This window comes from Rosa chinensis, chromosome 7 (assembly GCF_002994745.2).
Source record: "Rosa chinensis cultivar Old Blush chromosome 7, RchiOBHm-V2, whole genome shotgun sequence".
Lineage (NCBI taxonomy): Eukaryota > Viridiplantae > Streptophyta > Magnoliopsida > Rosales > Rosaceae > Rosa > Rosa chinensis.
This window is the reverse complement of record NC_037094.1, coordinates 35857852-35875049: the sequence shown is the minus strand read 5'-3', so window position 1 is coordinate 35875049 and position 17198 is coordinate 35857852. Positions and strand designations below refer to the sequence as shown.

At 37.9% G+C, this 17198-nt stretch overlaps 3 protein-coding genes across 3 annotated transcripts; 2 read left to right on the top strand and 1 right to left on the bottom strand.

Moving 5' to 3' along the window:
- The first annotated feature begins 7234 nt into the window (after positions 1 to 7234).
- On the top strand, positions 7235 to 9028 carry LOC112179650 (protein STICHEL-like 1). Its single transcript, XM_040511426.1, has 4 exons — positions 7235 to 7876; positions 8005 to 8251; positions 8409 to 8576; positions 8673 to 9028. Exons 1-4 carry the CDS (start codon positions 7235 to 7237, stop codon positions 9026 to 9028), a joined length of 1413 nt encoding a protein of 470 aa, XP_040367360.1.
- A 295-nt stretch (positions 9029 to 9323) lies between these two features.
- On the top strand, positions 9324 to 10403 carry LOC121050355. The gene is made up of 2 exons (XM_040510044.1): positions 9324 to 9794; positions 10043 to 10403. Exons 1-2 carry the CDS (start codon positions 9343 to 9345, stop codon positions 10116 to 10118), a joined length of 528 nt encoding a protein of 175 aa, XP_040365978.1. The 5' UTR covers positions 9324 to 9342; the 3' UTR covers positions 10119 to 10403.
- Positions 10404 to 11205: 802 nt separating this feature from the next.
- LOC112175355 (peroxisomal nicotinamide adenine dinucleotide carrier) lies at positions 11206 to 16898 on the bottom strand. The gene is made up of 11 exons (XM_024313030.2): positions 16759 to 16898; positions 16595 to 16681; positions 16430 to 16504; positions 15850 to 15980; positions 15580 to 15634; positions 15094 to 15246; positions 12875 to 12943; positions 12688 to 12795; positions 12333 to 12401; positions 11982 to 12036; positions 11206 to 11687 (listed from the first exon to the last, which is right to left on the bottom strand). Exons 1-11 carry the CDS (start codon positions 16837 to 16839, stop codon positions 11497 to 11499), a joined length of 1074 nt encoding a protein of 357 aa, XP_024168798.1. The 5' UTR covers positions 16840 to 16898; the 3' UTR covers positions 11206 to 11496.
- Between the last annotated feature and the right edge of the window lie 300 nt (positions 16899 to 17198).

The window sequence follows — 17198 nt, the reverse complement described above, 5'->3', positions numbered from 1 at the left end:
CTTGTGAAATCTCATTACTGAAGTAGTGTAAGCAACAAGGATTTCCATTCCATGTGAAATTCTTAATGAAGAGGAGAAAAATAAGAGTGCAATTGCCCTTTTTTCAAATTATGGATGATATGGTTCTCCTCTCTCTTCCTTTTTTGTTTTTTTTTCTTTTTGACAAGGGACTTAGGTTGTTGTGGCATGAATATTGAGCCATCCTATAAATAAGAGCCTAGCAACCGGTAGTAAAGTGATCAGTATATGGTCTTCGAATGGAACAGCTGAAACAATATCAGTGAAGCATCAATTGCAGCAACTGCATTAAAGTCCTAACTTGTAATTTATATCAGAAAGATGTAAAATATAAATTTGGTCATCCATACAATCACAACAATGTTATTACTTAGATCCCATTGGCAATGGATGAAATAAGATCTCAAGGAAAACCATATATACTACCATAGAAAAATGCCACAAAACATTCACAAGCATCTTCAAAACAATGGGATACAACCAGAACTAAATGATGAAAGTCGATAAATTGTCCGAAATTTGTCGCTAAATATCTCAACTTTTGTCCACATAAAGATATTCGAAACCAGAAACATAACGAAACAAAGTAGAAGTTGCCTCGAAAATCAACACTGATCATAATATTTCATTTCAAACACAAAAGCATGGCTAGACGCACTAATGGCTACAAACTCAAGGTTGGAATTACAGCATGAAGTTACTGAAAAACAAGTAACCGATCTTATCTGTTTTCCCGACTTCTTAGAGTTTCATTATGAGGCTTGCCACTTCCAATCCACTCAAGCCTAGTTTTGGTTCCAAACTTTCAATGAACAAGACTTGCAGTAAAAGAGCTGTTAATGTTGTATAGTATACTAACAATCTATGCGCTCACAAATATGTGAAGTTCACAAGAAACTATAACTGTATACCCACTTGAGTGAGAGAATCAGTAGTCAGTTTTGTGACATTTTCGTGTAGTTAGACTAACTAGTTTTATGCAGGAAAGACCCTTGTTTATCGGATACTACAATTGACGATCTTTGCATAAATAAACAAAATCGATTGTTTTAATTTTAGCTTATAATTTTTATTAAGGGAAGTGAAATCAGCACTCTATTTCACAATCCACACTCCATATTTTCTTTTAGTATCTTAACATCACATAATTTACATCAAACTTTATAAAAAGATAAAATTTAAGATATCAAAAAAAGAAATATGAAGTGCCAATTGTAAAATAAAGAGTGTGAATTTCACTCCCCTTTTATCAATTACATTTGTCATGCTTTCACATTAATGGTGTCCATTGAATACTTGTATTGTGTGTGAGTACTGTGTGACCCTTTAGGTTCTTTTGAAATTAGCAGCGGATTCATGATAAATGGATGATCATTTATCATCAGCTAGAACAATTTCTTAGCTATTGGAACACATTCTAATCAAACTGTAATTCACAGATCATGGTTGACAGCTAGTAGTATGTCATGGCCCCTAAATCCCAATAGAATCACCAATGAATCCTTCTATCGTTTTTGTTGGAAGTAAAGGATCCTTTACAACAGCTCCAACAACCTTAAACTTGTAAGATTGGTCGATTATTAGTGAACTTGTCCCTCCCACAAGCACCCAAAACATATCCTAACTTTAAACCCCCCTTCAAGTACATTAATCAAAGAATATATTAATCTTTCACTAATATTGCTTTTTGTTGGCGTGAGTCATGCCATGTAATTAGGATTGTGAATATTGTGTATTATTAGGATTATTCTGTTGTAATTAATTTCCTAATAGGTCTGGTAATTAGTTTCCTAATAGGTCTGGATGTATCTTGTATATATACTCCATTCTTGGAGAAGGTAAATAACATCAGAAAATTCTCAATCTCTTATTCCTTTGTTCTATTTGACTTGGTATCAGAGCCGAGATCCATTCGGATTCGGTTTGTTCTTTCCGCTGCGAATAGAGGGTTCTTTTGATTTGGTTGAATTGGTTCTTTTGGTTGGTTGATTCTCTTGCCTCGGTTCTTTTTATCGAATTGGTTCTTTTGCTTCTGCAAGTCGTGAATTAGTTCTTTTGCTTCTACAAGTTGATTTCATCCTTTGTCCATCAGTTCATCTTTTTTGTTCTTGTGTCCGTCCATATCCATCCTGGTTCTTTGGTATTCTTTTTGTTACAATTTGTAGGGTCTGAAAAAAAAAAAAAAAAAAAAAAAAGGATGGTGGATTTGACTCTTACCGACAGTAATACTGGAGGACGTGGTGGTAGTCAAAGAGGCAAAGCGGCAGTCCAATTGGTGCCAGAACCTGACTTCTACGGCATTGCAGGGCAAGATCCCTCACAGGGTAATGTTTCCTTGACTAAGGGAACTCGAGGTAAAATTGGTGTTGCTTTACATGTTTCTGACTTTACTGGTAGTGATACATGGATAATTGATTCTGGTGCGTCTGACCATATGACCTATGATAAGTCCTTCTTTATGTCTATGTCATCCCCTTCTATATCCCATGTTTCTAATGCGAATGGTGCGTCTTTTCCAGTCTTAGGTATTGGGTCTGTTCAGGTTACACCATCCATTGTATTGCATGATGTGCTTTATGTACCCTCATTGTCTCATCATCTTTTGTCTGTATCCCAGTTGGGGTCACAAAATAAATGCTCTGTAACCTTTTATCCAATGTATGTTATTTTTCAGAATCTGTGCACTAGGGTGATCATGGGCAAGGGAGACCTGAGGGGGAGACTGTTTCACTTGGATTGCATGTACGCAGAGCCAACACAAGCACCAGAACAACCTTTAGCCCTGACATTGAATTCTGACAGATTAAGTGAGCTATGGTTGTGGCATAGGCGTTTGGGTCATCCATCACAACCTTTAGCCCTGACATTGAATTCTGACAGATTAAGTGAGCTATGGTTGTGGCATAGGCGTTTGGGTCATCCATCTTTTGGAGTTATGAAGAAGTCCATGCCTTCATTGTTTTTGGGAGTTAGTGAGTCTAGCCTGCATTGTGAAACTTGTGCTTTGGCTAAGAGTCATAGGTCTAGTTATCCTTCGAGTTTTCATTCTAGTACTATGCCTTTTGAGTTAATTCATTCAGATGTGTGGGGTCCTTCTAAACATTCTACCCTTTCTGGAATGCGATATTTTGTGTTATTCATTGATGACTTTACTCGATTATCCTGGGTGGTTTTACTTAAGTCCAAAGATTCTGTTTTCTCTGCTTTTACAGCATTCCATAAGCTTGTTCGTACTCAATATGATGCTCATGTTAAGGTCTTTCGTTCCGATAATGGGGGTGAGTTTGTCAATCATTCTTTTCATGAATATTTCCAACACCATGGCATCATACATCAAACTTCATGCTCACAGACACCTGAGCAAAATGGGGTGTCTGAACGGAAAAATCGTCATCTTCTGGACATGGCTCGGTCTCTTCTACTTAGTGCTAACATGCCAAAGTATCTTTGGGGAGAGGCCGTATTGTGTGCTTCTCATCTAATCAATCGTCTTCCGTCTGTCCCTCTTCAAGGTCGTGTCCCACTTGAGGTCCTGTCTAACTATGTTTCTATTCCATCTTCTAATACTCTTCCTGCTCGTGTCTTTGGTTGTATTGCTTATGTTCATCTATATAAGAATCAGAGGTCAAAGTTGGATGCTAGAGCCCTTAAGTGTGTGTTTGTGGGGTATAGTTCTCATCAGAAAGGTTACAAATGTTATCATCCTCAATCCCAGAAGTTTTATGTCACCATGGATGTTACGTTCAGTGAAGATGCATGTTATTTTTTGCCTCCTGTGACTCCTTGTCAGGGGGAGAAGTCTTGTTATTATGAAGATTTGTTTAGTGGGCAAGATGGGAGACTAGCATCCGAGTTCTCAAGGCTGGAGTGTTTTGGAACGGAACTTGAAAAAGAGGACAGCAGCCCACCGAATCGAGAAGAGAATTTGGGTGGAACGGAACTTGAAAAAGAGGACAGCAGCCCACCGAATGGAGAAGAGAATTTGGGTAGTCAGTTACTGACCAGTCTATCGGATCAGTCTGACCGGTTGGTTGAAGAGGAAGTTTCTGATTATGTTTCCGATGAAATTCCCGATGTCACCAATGCCGTTTTGAACAGTTCTTCTGTCTCTCCCTCTCCTTCAGTGGTCTCGCCTGCTCAATCATCACCCAAGGTATGTTCTAATCCTTCTTTATCTAATACTCCTTCTGTGTCAACTAGTGTTCCTTCTTCTGTGTCAGATATTGTTCCCACCAAAACTCTGCCTAGTCGTTCCACCCGTGGTCAACCCCCGAAGCACTATGAACCTACTCTAAATGCCAAAGCTAAATACCCCGTTGCTAATTATGTGTCAACCCATAGGCTGTCTAAACCGTATGTAGCATTTGTGAATCAATTATCTTCTGTGTCTCTCCCTAGTAAAGTGCAGGATGCAATGAGGGATGAGAAGTGGATGCAAGCAATGACAGTCGAAATGGATGCTCTTGAGAAGAATTGTACGTGGGAGCTAGTATCATTACCACCCGGGAAGAAGACAGTTGGTTGTCGGTGGGTGTATACTGTGAAACACAATTCAGATGGATCGGTGGACAGGTACAAGGCAAGACTAGTGGCTAAAGGCTATACTCAAAAGTATGGAGTGGATTATGATGAGACATTTGCACCAGTGGCCAAAATTAACACAATTCGGGTACTTCTTTCGTTAGCTGCTAATCTTGATTGGCCTTTACAACAGTTTGATGTTAAGAATGCATTCTTGCATGGTGATTTGCATGAAGAGGTTTATATGGATTTGCCTCCTGGATATGGTACTTCTACTGGAGAGCAGGTGGTGTGCAGATTGAAAAAATCTCTTTATGGTTTGAAGCAGTCTCCCAGAGCTTGGTTTGGCAGGTTCACCAAGTTCATGAAGAAAATTGGCTACAGGCAAAGCAATTCAGATCACACCTTGTTCCTTAAACATCGGTGTGGTAAAGTGACTGCCTTGATTATTTATGTTGATGACATGGTTGTGACAGGTGATGACTTTGAGGAGATTCAAAGGTTACAAGATCAGTTATCTTTAGAATTTGAGATGAAAGATTTGGGTAATTTGAAATATTTCTTGGGAATTGAAGTTGCTCGTGGGAAGGATTGTATTGTGTTGAGTCAGAGGAAGTATGTTCTCGACTTGCTGGCAGAAACAGGTATGCTTGACAGTCAACCTGTTGATACTCCTATTGAGCAAAACCATCGGTTAGCAGAGTACTTTGATCAAGTACCTACGAATAAAGCAAGATACCAGAGGTTAGTTGGCCGGTTGATTTATTTATCCCACACTAGACCAGATTTAGCCTATGCTGTTAGTGTGGTGAGTCAGTTTATGCATAATCCCAGTAAGACTCATATGGATGCTGTATTTCGTATTTTGCGGTATTTAAAGTCTGCTCCAGGGAAGGGATTACTCTTTTCAAAACACAGTCACTTGGATGTTTCCGGGTACACAGACGCGGACTGGGCAGGTAATATTACAGATCGCAGGTCTACTTCGGGCTACTTCACATTTGTGGGTGGTAACTTGGTTACTTGGAAGAGCAAGAAACAAAAGGTGGTAGCTCGTTCTAGTGCAGAAGCAGAGTATAGAGGAATGGCCCGAGGACTTTGTGAGTTGTTGTGGTTGAGAAATTTGTTGAGGGATTTGGGGTTCAGGCAGGAAAAGGCTATGCAGCTTTATTGTGATAATAAGGCTGCAATTGAAATTGCTCACAATCCTGTTCAGCATGATCGCACGAAGCATGTGGAGGTAGATCGACACTTCATTAAAGAGAAGCTGGATGGACAGATCATTATGTTTCCCTTCGTTCCTACTGAAGAACAGTTGGCGGATATTCTTACAAAGGCTCTCTCAAGTAAAGCCTTCTATGACTCACTTGACAAGTTGGGCATCCGTGATCTGTATGCACCAACTTGAGGGGGAGTGTTGGCGTGAGTCATGCCATGTAATTAGGATTGTGAATATTGTGTATTATTAGGATTATTCTGTTGTAATTAATTTCCTAATAGGTCTGGTAATTAGTTTCCTAATAGGTCTGGATGTATCTTGTATATATACTCCATTCTTGGAGAAGGTAAATAACATCAGAAAATTCTCAATCTCTTATTCCTTTGTTCTATTTGACTCTTTTGTGATTGAAAATAAATAAGAGTCGAATAATCAGAAAATTGTCTACATTAGATGGCTAGAGTGGGAACAAGGGACCTTGCATTCCTACTATGAAATCTACCATCCATTGTACTAACTATACTATTAAGGCATCTTAATAGGTATCTCTAACATTAGTCGACTTTTGGACACGAGGGATGGTGCCAAAACTAATACACATAATAAAGGACTTAGAAGATCGTCCCTTCTCCAAGTGGAGGACTCTGTTGTATGCATATACATTTTTCTAAATAGGAATTAGGAGACACTGAGATATCAACTTACGTACGACTGGGAGGATTAGGAGAGCCGGCCTTAACTGAAAATCTCCAAGCTCTACGCTCACAAGCCACTAAGATTGGCCGGCTAATCCCTTCACTTCAAAACCCCCTAATAAGCAGCTTATTTTTGCTCATCGAATACGAGCCAATACACAAAAGCTACCAGTAAATGGCTACTGAAGCAATGAAAGTAAGAAAGCAAGCCATGAACCCTGAGAAGAGATGTTCAAGCTCAAGCTCCATAGTAGGAGGACACTTCAACGATCCACATCAAGCTCATTTACTGTGCGCAAACCAATTCTGCCAGTGTGAATCTCTGTCATTGAGTAGCAAGCTCACATATAATCCTGCTCCATCGAGTTCAATCGCTCCAACCCAGCAGCATTCGGAGCATCTGCAGCAGTCATTTCTTGCTTTATCGTCCACACATCAGCAGACTTCAAGAATGAAAGTAAAATCCCAACACAAAGAGGGGATTGTATCGTGTCAGTCGTCCAAAATGCGCAGAGCCACTAGACGAATAAAGGTAATCAGTTTATTTAAAAGGTTGAATGATGGAACAAAGCGAAACAACTTTCTGAGGGGAAATTGTCAAGACAACTCAAGGGAAGAAAATGATCACACCAGCCAGGACAAAGTATTTCACTGCGGCATAAATTCTGTTGAATTGAATAGCAGAGCCCAATGGAGCCTCTATACAGATAACTGCTACTTGAACCAAAATCTCAGCAACAAGTACCGACCACGGCATCTCAAGGACATTGCAGGCCATGAAATGGTTATTAAGGCCATAACCAATGCAATTCAGCAGAATAAGATTGCACCGCTTTATCTTTTCTATGGTGCAAGAGGCTCCGGGAAGACATCTATTGCTATAATATTAGCATTGGCCTTGAACTGTGAATCCAGCTCATTTATCAAACCGTGCTGGAAATGCCAAGGATGCTCCAGAAGCCTTTCTATTATGGAGTTGTGTTCTGGAAGTACAGTTGCTGGATTCAAAAGGATTAGGAAACTCCTTCAAAGTATATCATCTTTGCAAGCAACACCAGGATTTAAGGTATTTATCCTTGAAGAGTGCGAATCGTTTAGTACAGAAGCATGGGACGAACTTTCAGGCATAGCAAATGGAGCTTACAATGCTGGTGTGGTATTCATCCTTATCACTACAAATGCAGACATGGTGCCTAGAACCATATCATCAAGATGTCAGAAATTCTTCTTTCCCAAACTCAGAGACACTGATATCATGCTCAAGTTGACTAGAATTGCAGCCCAGGAGGGTATAAGGATTGAAAAAGAAGCAATCAAACTGGTTACTACCAAAGCACAAGGATCTTTGCGAGAAGCTGAAAACATATTAGACCAGCTGATATTACTGGGGCCAAAGATAACAAGCTCCATGGCACAACAGCTTGTAGGTGGTCCTTTCTTTAAAACTTTCTACTCTCTCTTGGAGTTAAGTATACCTAATGGGGTCAACTGACTTGCTCCAAAGCTCCTGATATGCAATTACTTTAACGGTAAATTCTGTTCTATTTGAAGGTAGGTCTTGTTCCGCATGATAAGCTCAAAGAATTGCTTGCAATGGCACTTTCCGGAGACACTATGCAAACCCTGAGATGTGCAAGGCAGCTGATTGGAACTGGTATTGAACCACAAATGTTTGTATCACAATTGGTTTCGCACATCACCAACATGCTTTTCAGTGAGGCTGATGCTGTTCCTGAAACCTCTTCTTCTACTCACTTATCAACAGATAAGGAACTTCTGCAAGGAGGATCAGAGCACAGTAAGCTGCATTTTCATATCTGTATACATAAAACAAAACACACACACACCCACACACAATACACATATATACATATATACACACGAACACATAGTATAATCACACTTGCATTAGAGAACATTTTTACATCATTTGATTCGTTTAACCAATATTGCAGAAAATGATCAATCAGTGGGACTGTGTTGCGCCTTACAAATATTAGCTGCAGTAGAGAGGCAACCCAGGACCTCAACTGACCATACCTTGCAGATATTTAATGCTCTTTTACAAATTGCTTCTAGAGATGCTTCCAGCAAAAGATCTTCCGGACCTGCCCTATCCCCAGGTACGTTCAAGTGCATCATCCCCAGACATGCAATTTCTATCTGGGAACAAAAATCAGTTTCATTAATTGAGTTGAAGTTGGCACAACTTATACCAGTTTTGTCTGCAGTAGCAGATTACAAGTCCAATGCAGAAATGGAGTTGCATAGCCTAACCCACAGCAGGTATTTGGTGAACCACATTGCCATCAGCAACACTGCTGAGCAACAAGAGATGGACAATACGAAACAAAAGTCTACCATCAAAAGCATTGCGAAACAGACAAATTGCAGAGACAAGGCAGTTGATGGAGAGACTCACTTTACTTGCATCAGTGAAATGGAAGAAATTTGGCTAAACATGTTGGGCAGGATGCATAGTTCATATTTGAAAGACTTTTTGCGCCACAAAGTGAAGCTTGCATCATTAACTATAACTAGTGGTAAAGCACTTTTACTCTCCACTAGCATATAAATATTACCAGCGTGAAATTTATACAGTTCCTTGCCTGTTTGACTTCAACAGCCAATGCAATTTTGCATTTGATGTTCAAAAGACCAGAAGACAAGCAGATCGCTCAGATGTCTGAAGAACACCTATCGGAGACTCTAGAGAGCGCTATAGGATGTCCAATTATTCTAAATATGAGCCTAGAGCCTGTGGACTTGAAAATCTCAGACGAAAACTCGGCCTCCAGTTATCAGACACAGCTAGTGGAGAGCAGTCATTTTAACCATGGAACAAAATTTGTTCCTGAACCTGTTTATGAAGTAGATCTTGGAGCTGCAATGCAACACAGTGGTCAGATGAAAACCTTCTCCTTAAACAGAGAGCAAGTTAAGGCCAACAAAGCTGATGGCTGCAAACTGATATCTAAAAGGCAAGACAAATACAGTACAAGCATAAAGGAGGAAACCATTGCTCAGCCACAGGAGATAACACCCTTCAATGATCTTTTAAGACAAAAGAACCAAGAGGATGCATCTATTGATTCGATAACAGATTGTTTGAGTTCTCTGATGGACACAACTCGTACAATGAGGACACAAAGGCCCCAGAAGAAGTGGTTGTCTGTATCCTCTGCTCAACGAAGTGACGCAAGCATTGAACCATACAGTCAAGATATATCGTTTGACAATGCAAAGACAAAGATAAAGAGTTGTGCAAAATCCCAAAAGCTTCCAAAAGCATTCTTTAAGGTTAAAGAACTTCATGATTCTCAAGATGGTCCAAGAAACAGGTACGTACTAACTTAAAGGGCATTTCTATTAAAGCCTCCTAATTTTCTCAGTAAACACCTCCCCACATTTTTTCTAAACAAAAATGTCAGTTATGGTGATGAAAAAACTTGAAATTAACATTTCTTCCTCCAAGGGGAGGGAGGATTCCTGAGCAAAAACAGGGGCAAAGAAGAACCAATACTACTAATTATTATCATTATTATATTCATGAGTAAAGGTACTGAAAAAGACTAATATCACTTTGTAGAGGCCTGCACTGCAGCTGGAGTTGCAAGGATATATCCTGTCAGCAGAAGTCAAAAACAAAAAATCACATAGCATGATCATCAATCATGCATTTAGCACTTCTACAGGTGAGAGGTTGAAAATCAGTACACTACAACCCAAGTCCTCATTCCGTAGATTAAATAATGTTAATACTTGTATAGATTTCTTAGTGTTCTACAAAGGCTATGGTTCAACATAGCGTATAAGTAGTGCATAAAATTTCAATAATTTGTCTCTATACTAGATATAGAGAACAACTTTGATGGAACCCTATCCATGAATACTTGTTATTGTATAAATGTCAAGTTCCTATAAGTTGAACATGCATTTTCACAAGTATGGTTCAGTATATTTTCCCACCATAATCTGCATTGTAACTCGTCATATTTCAATTATGGAATCAAAACCTGCCAAATTCAGTGTAATATATATACTCGTATGGACCATGCTGTTTAGTTCAATTATTTTCAGGAAAAAAAAAAGTATGATTGGAAATATGCTTATTTTGATCTCCATAAGGTACCTTTCTAATATCATGACCAACTTGTCAAACCAAAGCATCATCCATAAATTGTCAAGAAATATCAACTCCAAGACTTTCACTCCCTCAAAAGTTCCTTATCCACATGATCAGGGAAGAACAAAGGTAGTTCATGGTTCTTCCTGATTTATTATATCACTGCTATGGGTGATCAAGACCATTCAAGTCTCACTTTTGTTTCATAACACAGTTCCATTGCTCATCAGTTTCAGGCAACCTCTTTAACAAATTCCAGCAAATAAAGAAGGTTCTAGATCCAAACATCGCTTAGATCACACTAACCAAGGGCATGATAATAAATAAAAAAATGGGAAGAAGCAAATATAATATTACCGTAAATATATTGTTCTGTAGATGCTGGAAGCTGAATTAAGAACTTTCTCCCAGTCCACTTAAGAGGTAAAAAAGAATACAGTCCATATGCCTTGTTTTATAATCATAAGCAATAAAGTAGAAAATTTGGTAATTCCACAGTAAAGTGACACCAGAGGGTAGATAATGACTAAATCTAACAAGCTGATAATTTTGTCACTAAAATAAATATATTAATTAATTAATTTAAAAAAAAAATCAAAGACCAAGGTAGTTTAAGAACATCAGAATTTACAAAGTATGATGAACTCTCAAACTGATATGGTATGATGGTTTGCGAAATTAAATATCACATCATCAAAATTCACTTTCCAATGTTCTGTAAAATCAGATGGAATAAACATCACATTATGAGTCTTTGACCCATGTGCTGTCCTAGAATGTGTATGCTAATGTGTGTGTGTGTGTACGTGTATGTGTCTTCAAATGTAACTAAGCTGGTCACTTGGCTGCAATACCAAATTATAAATATTGTACATTTCAATTAAGGACACAGTTTTCATCTTACATTTATCAAGTAATCATTTTGCTGAACTAAACAGAACTTTATTGCATTTATCTTCCAGCACCATGTAAACCTTGACAAATTCCTCCTTAACCATAAAAAGAACAGATGCTGCAAAAACACTCTGTACTATCTTTGTGCTCATCCCTTTGTAAAAGCTAGGCAATCCTTCATACTGGATCATCTTCAATATGGCATCAAAAGTACCTGTGTTGCAAATATATCATGTAACAATCTGTATTATAAAAATGGTTGATGCTAAACATGCAAAATACAGAGAAACCAAGTGAAACTCTCTGCCTCTCAGTTATCCAGTCAAAATGTTGATTCCTTTTTATCTCCACGAAGCTCGATATGCAGATGAGATATGTATAAAGACAGGAATTCAACAAAGAAAGGAAGATAATGATAGTGCGGTGATGAGAGCTATGATCATAATATTTAAAAAAGATTAATCTATTTGAACAAGATTGATGTCTCTATAAACTATCAAATACAAACCTGAGTATCTTAGTGAAACATTCCCACCGATCTCCTGCTTTGCTTGCAACCTTGACTGCATAGGCTCATGGGACACAGCTTATTAGAAATTTATCAAGAAGAGGCTTCAAAGATCACTAACAAGTGCAAAATCAGACTCCTGAGACTAGGATAGACAATTTTTGATATATGGCCAAAGAGAGACTTGTTGGTGGGACAAATAAGTAGAATCACGATTCCCCTGGCCTAGTCTTAATGTGATTAAATATTGTATAAACTTTCTTACATGAAGTGAAATTCAGCAGTAACATTCAACTATTTTACTTTTTATATCCTTCAAAAGATGCAAATAACACGAGTACTGAAGTTTACCTTGACAACTAACAATGGATATGTTGTGACAGTTGCTCCTAGTTTCGCCAAGGCCCCTAAAAAGAAAACCTATCCACAAAACAATGTAATATATATGAGAAATGTATATGACATATAGATATGTCCATATGTGCGTGTGTGTGTGTGTGTGTAGAAAGAGAGAGAGAGAGAGAGAGAGAGAGAGAGAGAGAGAGAGAGAATCTAAACGACTCTTATTAGGTTAAATAGATTACTGTTGTGATATTCCTAATGATGATACCAATCATATGGACTCCTGGTGCCAGATTAATAGGAATTAAGAGAAAATGAAAACCTAAACAGGCTTTCAAAACCATCATTTAAATAGATCTTATACCTCTAAAGCAGTTATATTTTTCCTTCCCTGCTTGCTGGTAGCACGTTTTTCCCTTAGACGCTTTAACGAGCCTTCATAAATCATAAATTGTATTGCAGGGTTGCAAACCTACCAACAGAAACATTCATTACTCTAGAAATAAGTCATAGTACATCAACAATCTATTCAATAGTAAAAAAAATCTAACCATAATAAGTGTTGGAACAATGCCTTTCCAAAATCCAGTAATTCCGGCTTCAGTGTAAACCTCGTGGACCTATAAATGTGTGCAGAATATATGAGAAGCAAAAGAAAGAAAGGGGAAAAAAAATTAATGATATCGATGCCACTGATAATGGTGGTCCTAGTGATTATAGACCGCTAACTTAATCATTTATCCTTTGCATTACATATCCTTGAGGTCAAGTTAGCACATTCCTTAATGAACTGGAGCCAAGCCAAAGCTAAGACAGCAGAAAAATTCCAAACAAGCCTTATGTTGCACAGCAGTAGCAATACTTATGAAGGAACAGGCACATGCTTTCATGCTAAAGGTCTAGTCTCAGTACATAGAGCAACTTACAGTTTACGCCAAGCACAACACAGAAAGTGGGAAGGGACCAATCTGAAATATGATGACATGACTGCATGTATTTTCAAAAATGGACTTGATAACAAGCATTTTTTTTTAAAAAAAAAAATTAAAAAAAAAAGACGATTCTCCTATCCATACCAACTTAATCACAGTTAGCACACTGCAACCCAAAGGACTTTGGCCTCTTTTCCTTTTCCAAAAGCATAAGGCTTTATAATAGATCAACCCTCCCTGCTGAACTTGCCCAAATCAGCCCGACCTCTCTAAATAAAAATACTACAAACTTCACTGTGCACAAATACATGATGAACACTATCCCCCTGCAGCTTCCACAAAACATAACAGCAGCTCGGTCTCCTCCTTTTAAGAACATCACAAGTATTCACCCTCCCATGAGCCACAAGCCATCCCAAATCCTTGACCTAAGGAGGAATCTCAACTTCCCATAAATATTTTGCTGGAGGAAAGATTGGATCTGAATTAGAGTCAAATGAAAGGATTCGCAAGAGAAAATTTCAGAAGACTCCAGCTTCCATTTCCTTTCATCCAGTTTGGAAGCCACAAATCTTACTCTTTCTAACGCAATCAACAAAGAGGATAACTCCCTTACCTCTTCATGATTCGAATTCCTTCTAAAGCCAGTATCCCAACTCAAATATACAAACCTTAACTAACAGCCTTAAACAGATTATGAAATAAAATATTCTAATTCAAAATCATAACCACAATATGATTCCCTAAAACTCCTCTGAAGCTGGAGCATAGATGATATCTGTTTCCAGCTTGTTACATTTCTTAAGAGTTAAGACATGATAAAGAACTTAAAAACAAAAAATATATAATATATATATGAAGTCCTTGAATTAATATATTAATATATCTATATCTATATATTGCTTGAATGTTTGATCATGCCTTTTTGACCTTGAATTCCTTTAAATATAATCTTCAATACTCCAAACACTCCCCACTCCAGTTGATAAGTGATCAATATCTCAGTTTTGAACCAAACTACAGTATTTTCCAATGCCAAATGGTTGAAAAACTACTGAATCTTTTTCCCACCAAAAACAATTTGGGCATCATATACCTATAAACCAGAAAACATTATTTTCCCTTTACACACATCATGTGTCTTCACGAAACGAGAAAGGCAAACTTTGCATGTGCCTCGCCACAACACTTTTGAGACACATAGGTTGTCATAATAAAAGGAATAGACTTTGGTTCCCATCTTACCCATTTTCTAAGTTAAGAGATGCTAATAATGATGAGATTGTAAATTAGCTCAAATATACAGTTTCCTAGTTTGATTAGGGGCATGATTAGTTTCTAATTATGATTAGGGTTCTACTCTATTTAAACCATTTTTAGATTATGATCAATGGCTCTCTGCTCTCATTTATCTCCCTTTTTCTCAAAATTTAATTTATTCAATGGTGTTAATGACAGTGGGATGCTTCAGTCATCGTATTCCAATAGGTTTTTAGGCTACTTAGTCGGATGATCCTAAAGAATAGTTGTGAACTGAATGAAAGGGTTAGATCAGACTAATATACAAACACATATGTGTGTTTGCACGTGCACTGAATTGTTTGAGCACAATTTCCCACTTATTTATTTAAGTTTTATATTGCAGATTTTCAATTTCAGCATATGTGATTACTGTGCATATATAAAAACTGTTTCACTAGAAGAAGTCGCAACCATAACGTATATGAATTCAGGGTTTAACGCATCTACTTCAGGATCCCAATGTAAATGATGTTGACTGAATGCTTAAATAAATTTATCATTCATGAAAAATTCACAACAGAAATAAATTTGCTTACCGCTTGCAAAGTTCCATATGGACGGGGTTTTATTGAATCAAGTTCAGCCAATTTGTGTTGTAATTCAGAACCCGTCAAACCATTTTCAGAAGCTTCCCTCAACAGAGCATCCTTTCTTTCCTCCATGATTTTTCTCTCAGCTTGAGTATGTGTCTTCAAGAGAAAAAGAAAAGGAGTCAAACTATGTAGGCTTTGATACAATACGAAGTGACTTGCACTGGAAGAAAGCATCTAAAGATCACGAAGTCATTCCTTTCAAAAACAAGATTATAAAGTCATTATATTTTGAAGACAGAAATGTCTTCTAAGGGAAGTGAGCTATATTTGCCTTCTTGTATGCTCTTTGAAATGCTGTTATATTATAATTCCACAAAACTGAGTATACAGATAATGAGACAGACAAAAGGGCTGGTCACAAGAACGTTTACAGACTGCAACCAAGGTTGTTAACAGATTAGTTTATGTGTACTGAAAATGCGAATGCACCTGCATACGAGTCACCAGAACCCATATAGGAATTGTCAGCAGCACGTTCAAGGAACTGCAAGGTAATACATGAGTAAAAAAATTTATATCAAAAGACCAAGTCATTATAGGTTATCACCGAAAAGAGCTAAATGCCAGTTCAATGAGCTTAGATGTAATGATCGAAAATGGCTCCACCACGTCTCTCCCATGCTCCAAACTCCCTTAGGATGTATGTTTGGTAAGGAATGAAAGAAAATGCTTTCTCTATAAGAAAGGATTTAACTTTACCCAGCCAAGGCTGCCACACTAAGCCAAGAAAACATCCCAATAGTACCATCCCCACGTCCTTTGACTTTGCGGGCAGCAGCGATGGCCTCAGCCTTGTTTTTAAACACTTGATAAAAATAGTAATAAATGCCCTGCCAGCAAGAAATAGAGCGTTTTAACACATGTAACACAGACCATTACAATAAGTAGGAGCCACCATTGTTTTCCTGTAGTAACATACTATAATATTCACACACTTTTGTTGCAAGCATTACAGTGAGTGAACATATCCTAACTTTTGTAAAACAGAAACCACGAAATCCAACTTGAACACATCCACGCATATGTTCGAATTCGTTTTCCAGGTTAACAAAATAATGATTAAACTTCATCCTCGGGTGTGTCTACATCCGATCCTCATACAATGAGTTGTTAGCTGTTTGTATATATCTTTACTCGAACAACTGAGAATCAATATATTTATAATGTCTTTAAACAATTGCAAAAGAAGAAAAAAAACAAGAACAAAGCGTATGCTGCACATTGCTAATTCCATTACTCTATCCAAATCATGTAGATTATGAGAAAAAAAAAAAGGAACCTGTGAAGCGGCAGTGCCGAGCAAAGAAGGCTTAAGGCCACTGTAGAGTCCTCCCCAACCGTCGGTTCTTATAACCTGACACAATCACAGTAAAAAACTAAGGTTGAAGAAAACGAATTTGAATGAAATGAGGACGATTACTAGTGGAACGATTGTGATTATTACATGGAGCATTTGTAGAAGAGTTCCAAGGCGTTTGGAAGTAGCTAAGGATTGCTTGGCGACTCTCTCGGTCTGTTCGCGCGTATTGACCTGCAGTTGACCGCGAAGAGACAGTCAAGGATTGATTGAGCTCTGAAATCTAGACAGAGAGAGAGAGAGAGAGGTACAGTTTGGAGAGGATAAGTGATAATCTGGGCAATGATGCCACTTCCGGCGCCGGCCAGCCCATTCGCCACAGCGTTCGACATTCTTTCTTTCTACTACTCTGAGCTTTCCAACCGCCCAGCACACTCCAAGTTTATTATCTTGCTTATTTTAAGGGATGACTGAATTTACTTTTTACCCACAGTTAAAAAATTTCAACGAGCCTTTCAAAAAAAAAAAAACATTTCAAAAGGAAAAAATTTTTTCTTCTCGGGACCCACAATCGTGTGAGCTGAGCTTGCCTAAACAAAAGGGAAAAGAGTGAGAAGACACTTCTAAAGATAAAGTGGATCTATTTATTTTCTTTGTAATAATTGAATCAAAGACATTTATTACGAAATTAATTTTCCTCAACACGTGAAACATAACCACTATATGATTATAACATCTTCATTTGGCATAA

Excerpts from the sequence above, each read along its gene's own strand:
- LOC112175355 (XM_024313030.2), bottom strand. The coding sequence starts at position 16,839 with ATGTCGAACGCTGTGGCGAATGGGCTGGCCGGCGCCGGAAGTGGCATC. Across the intron at positions 15,981-16,429 it reads TCGGCACTGCCGCTTCACAG|GGCATTTATTACTATTTTTA; the intron begins GTTCCTTTTTTT and ends TCTTGCTGGCAG. Across the intron at positions 12,402-12,687 it reads AAAATATAACTGCTTTAGAG|GTTTTCTTTTTAGGGGCCTT; the intron begins GTATAAGATCTA and ends TTTTGTGGATAG.
- LOC112179650 (XM_040511426.1), top strand. The coding sequence starts at position 7,235 with ATGGTTATTAAGGCCATAACCAATGCAATTCAGCAGAATAAGATTGCA. Across the intron at positions 7,877-8,004 it reads GCTCCATGGCACAACAGCTT|GTAGGTCTTGTTCCGCATGA; the intron begins GTAGGTGGTCCT and ends TTCTATTTGAAG. Across the intron at positions 8,252-8,408 it reads GCAAGGAGGATCAGAGCACA|AAAATGATCAATCAGTGGGA; the intron begins GTAAGCTGCATT and ends CCAATATTGCAG.
- LOC121050355 (XM_040510044.1), top strand. The coding sequence starts at position 9,343 with ATGCAACACAGTGGTCAGATGAAAACCTTCTCCTTAAACAGAGAGCAA. Across the intron at positions 9,795-10,042 it reads CAAGATGGTCCAAGAAACAG|AGGCCTGCACTGCAGCTGGA; the intron begins GTACGTACTAAC and ends ATCACTTTGTAG.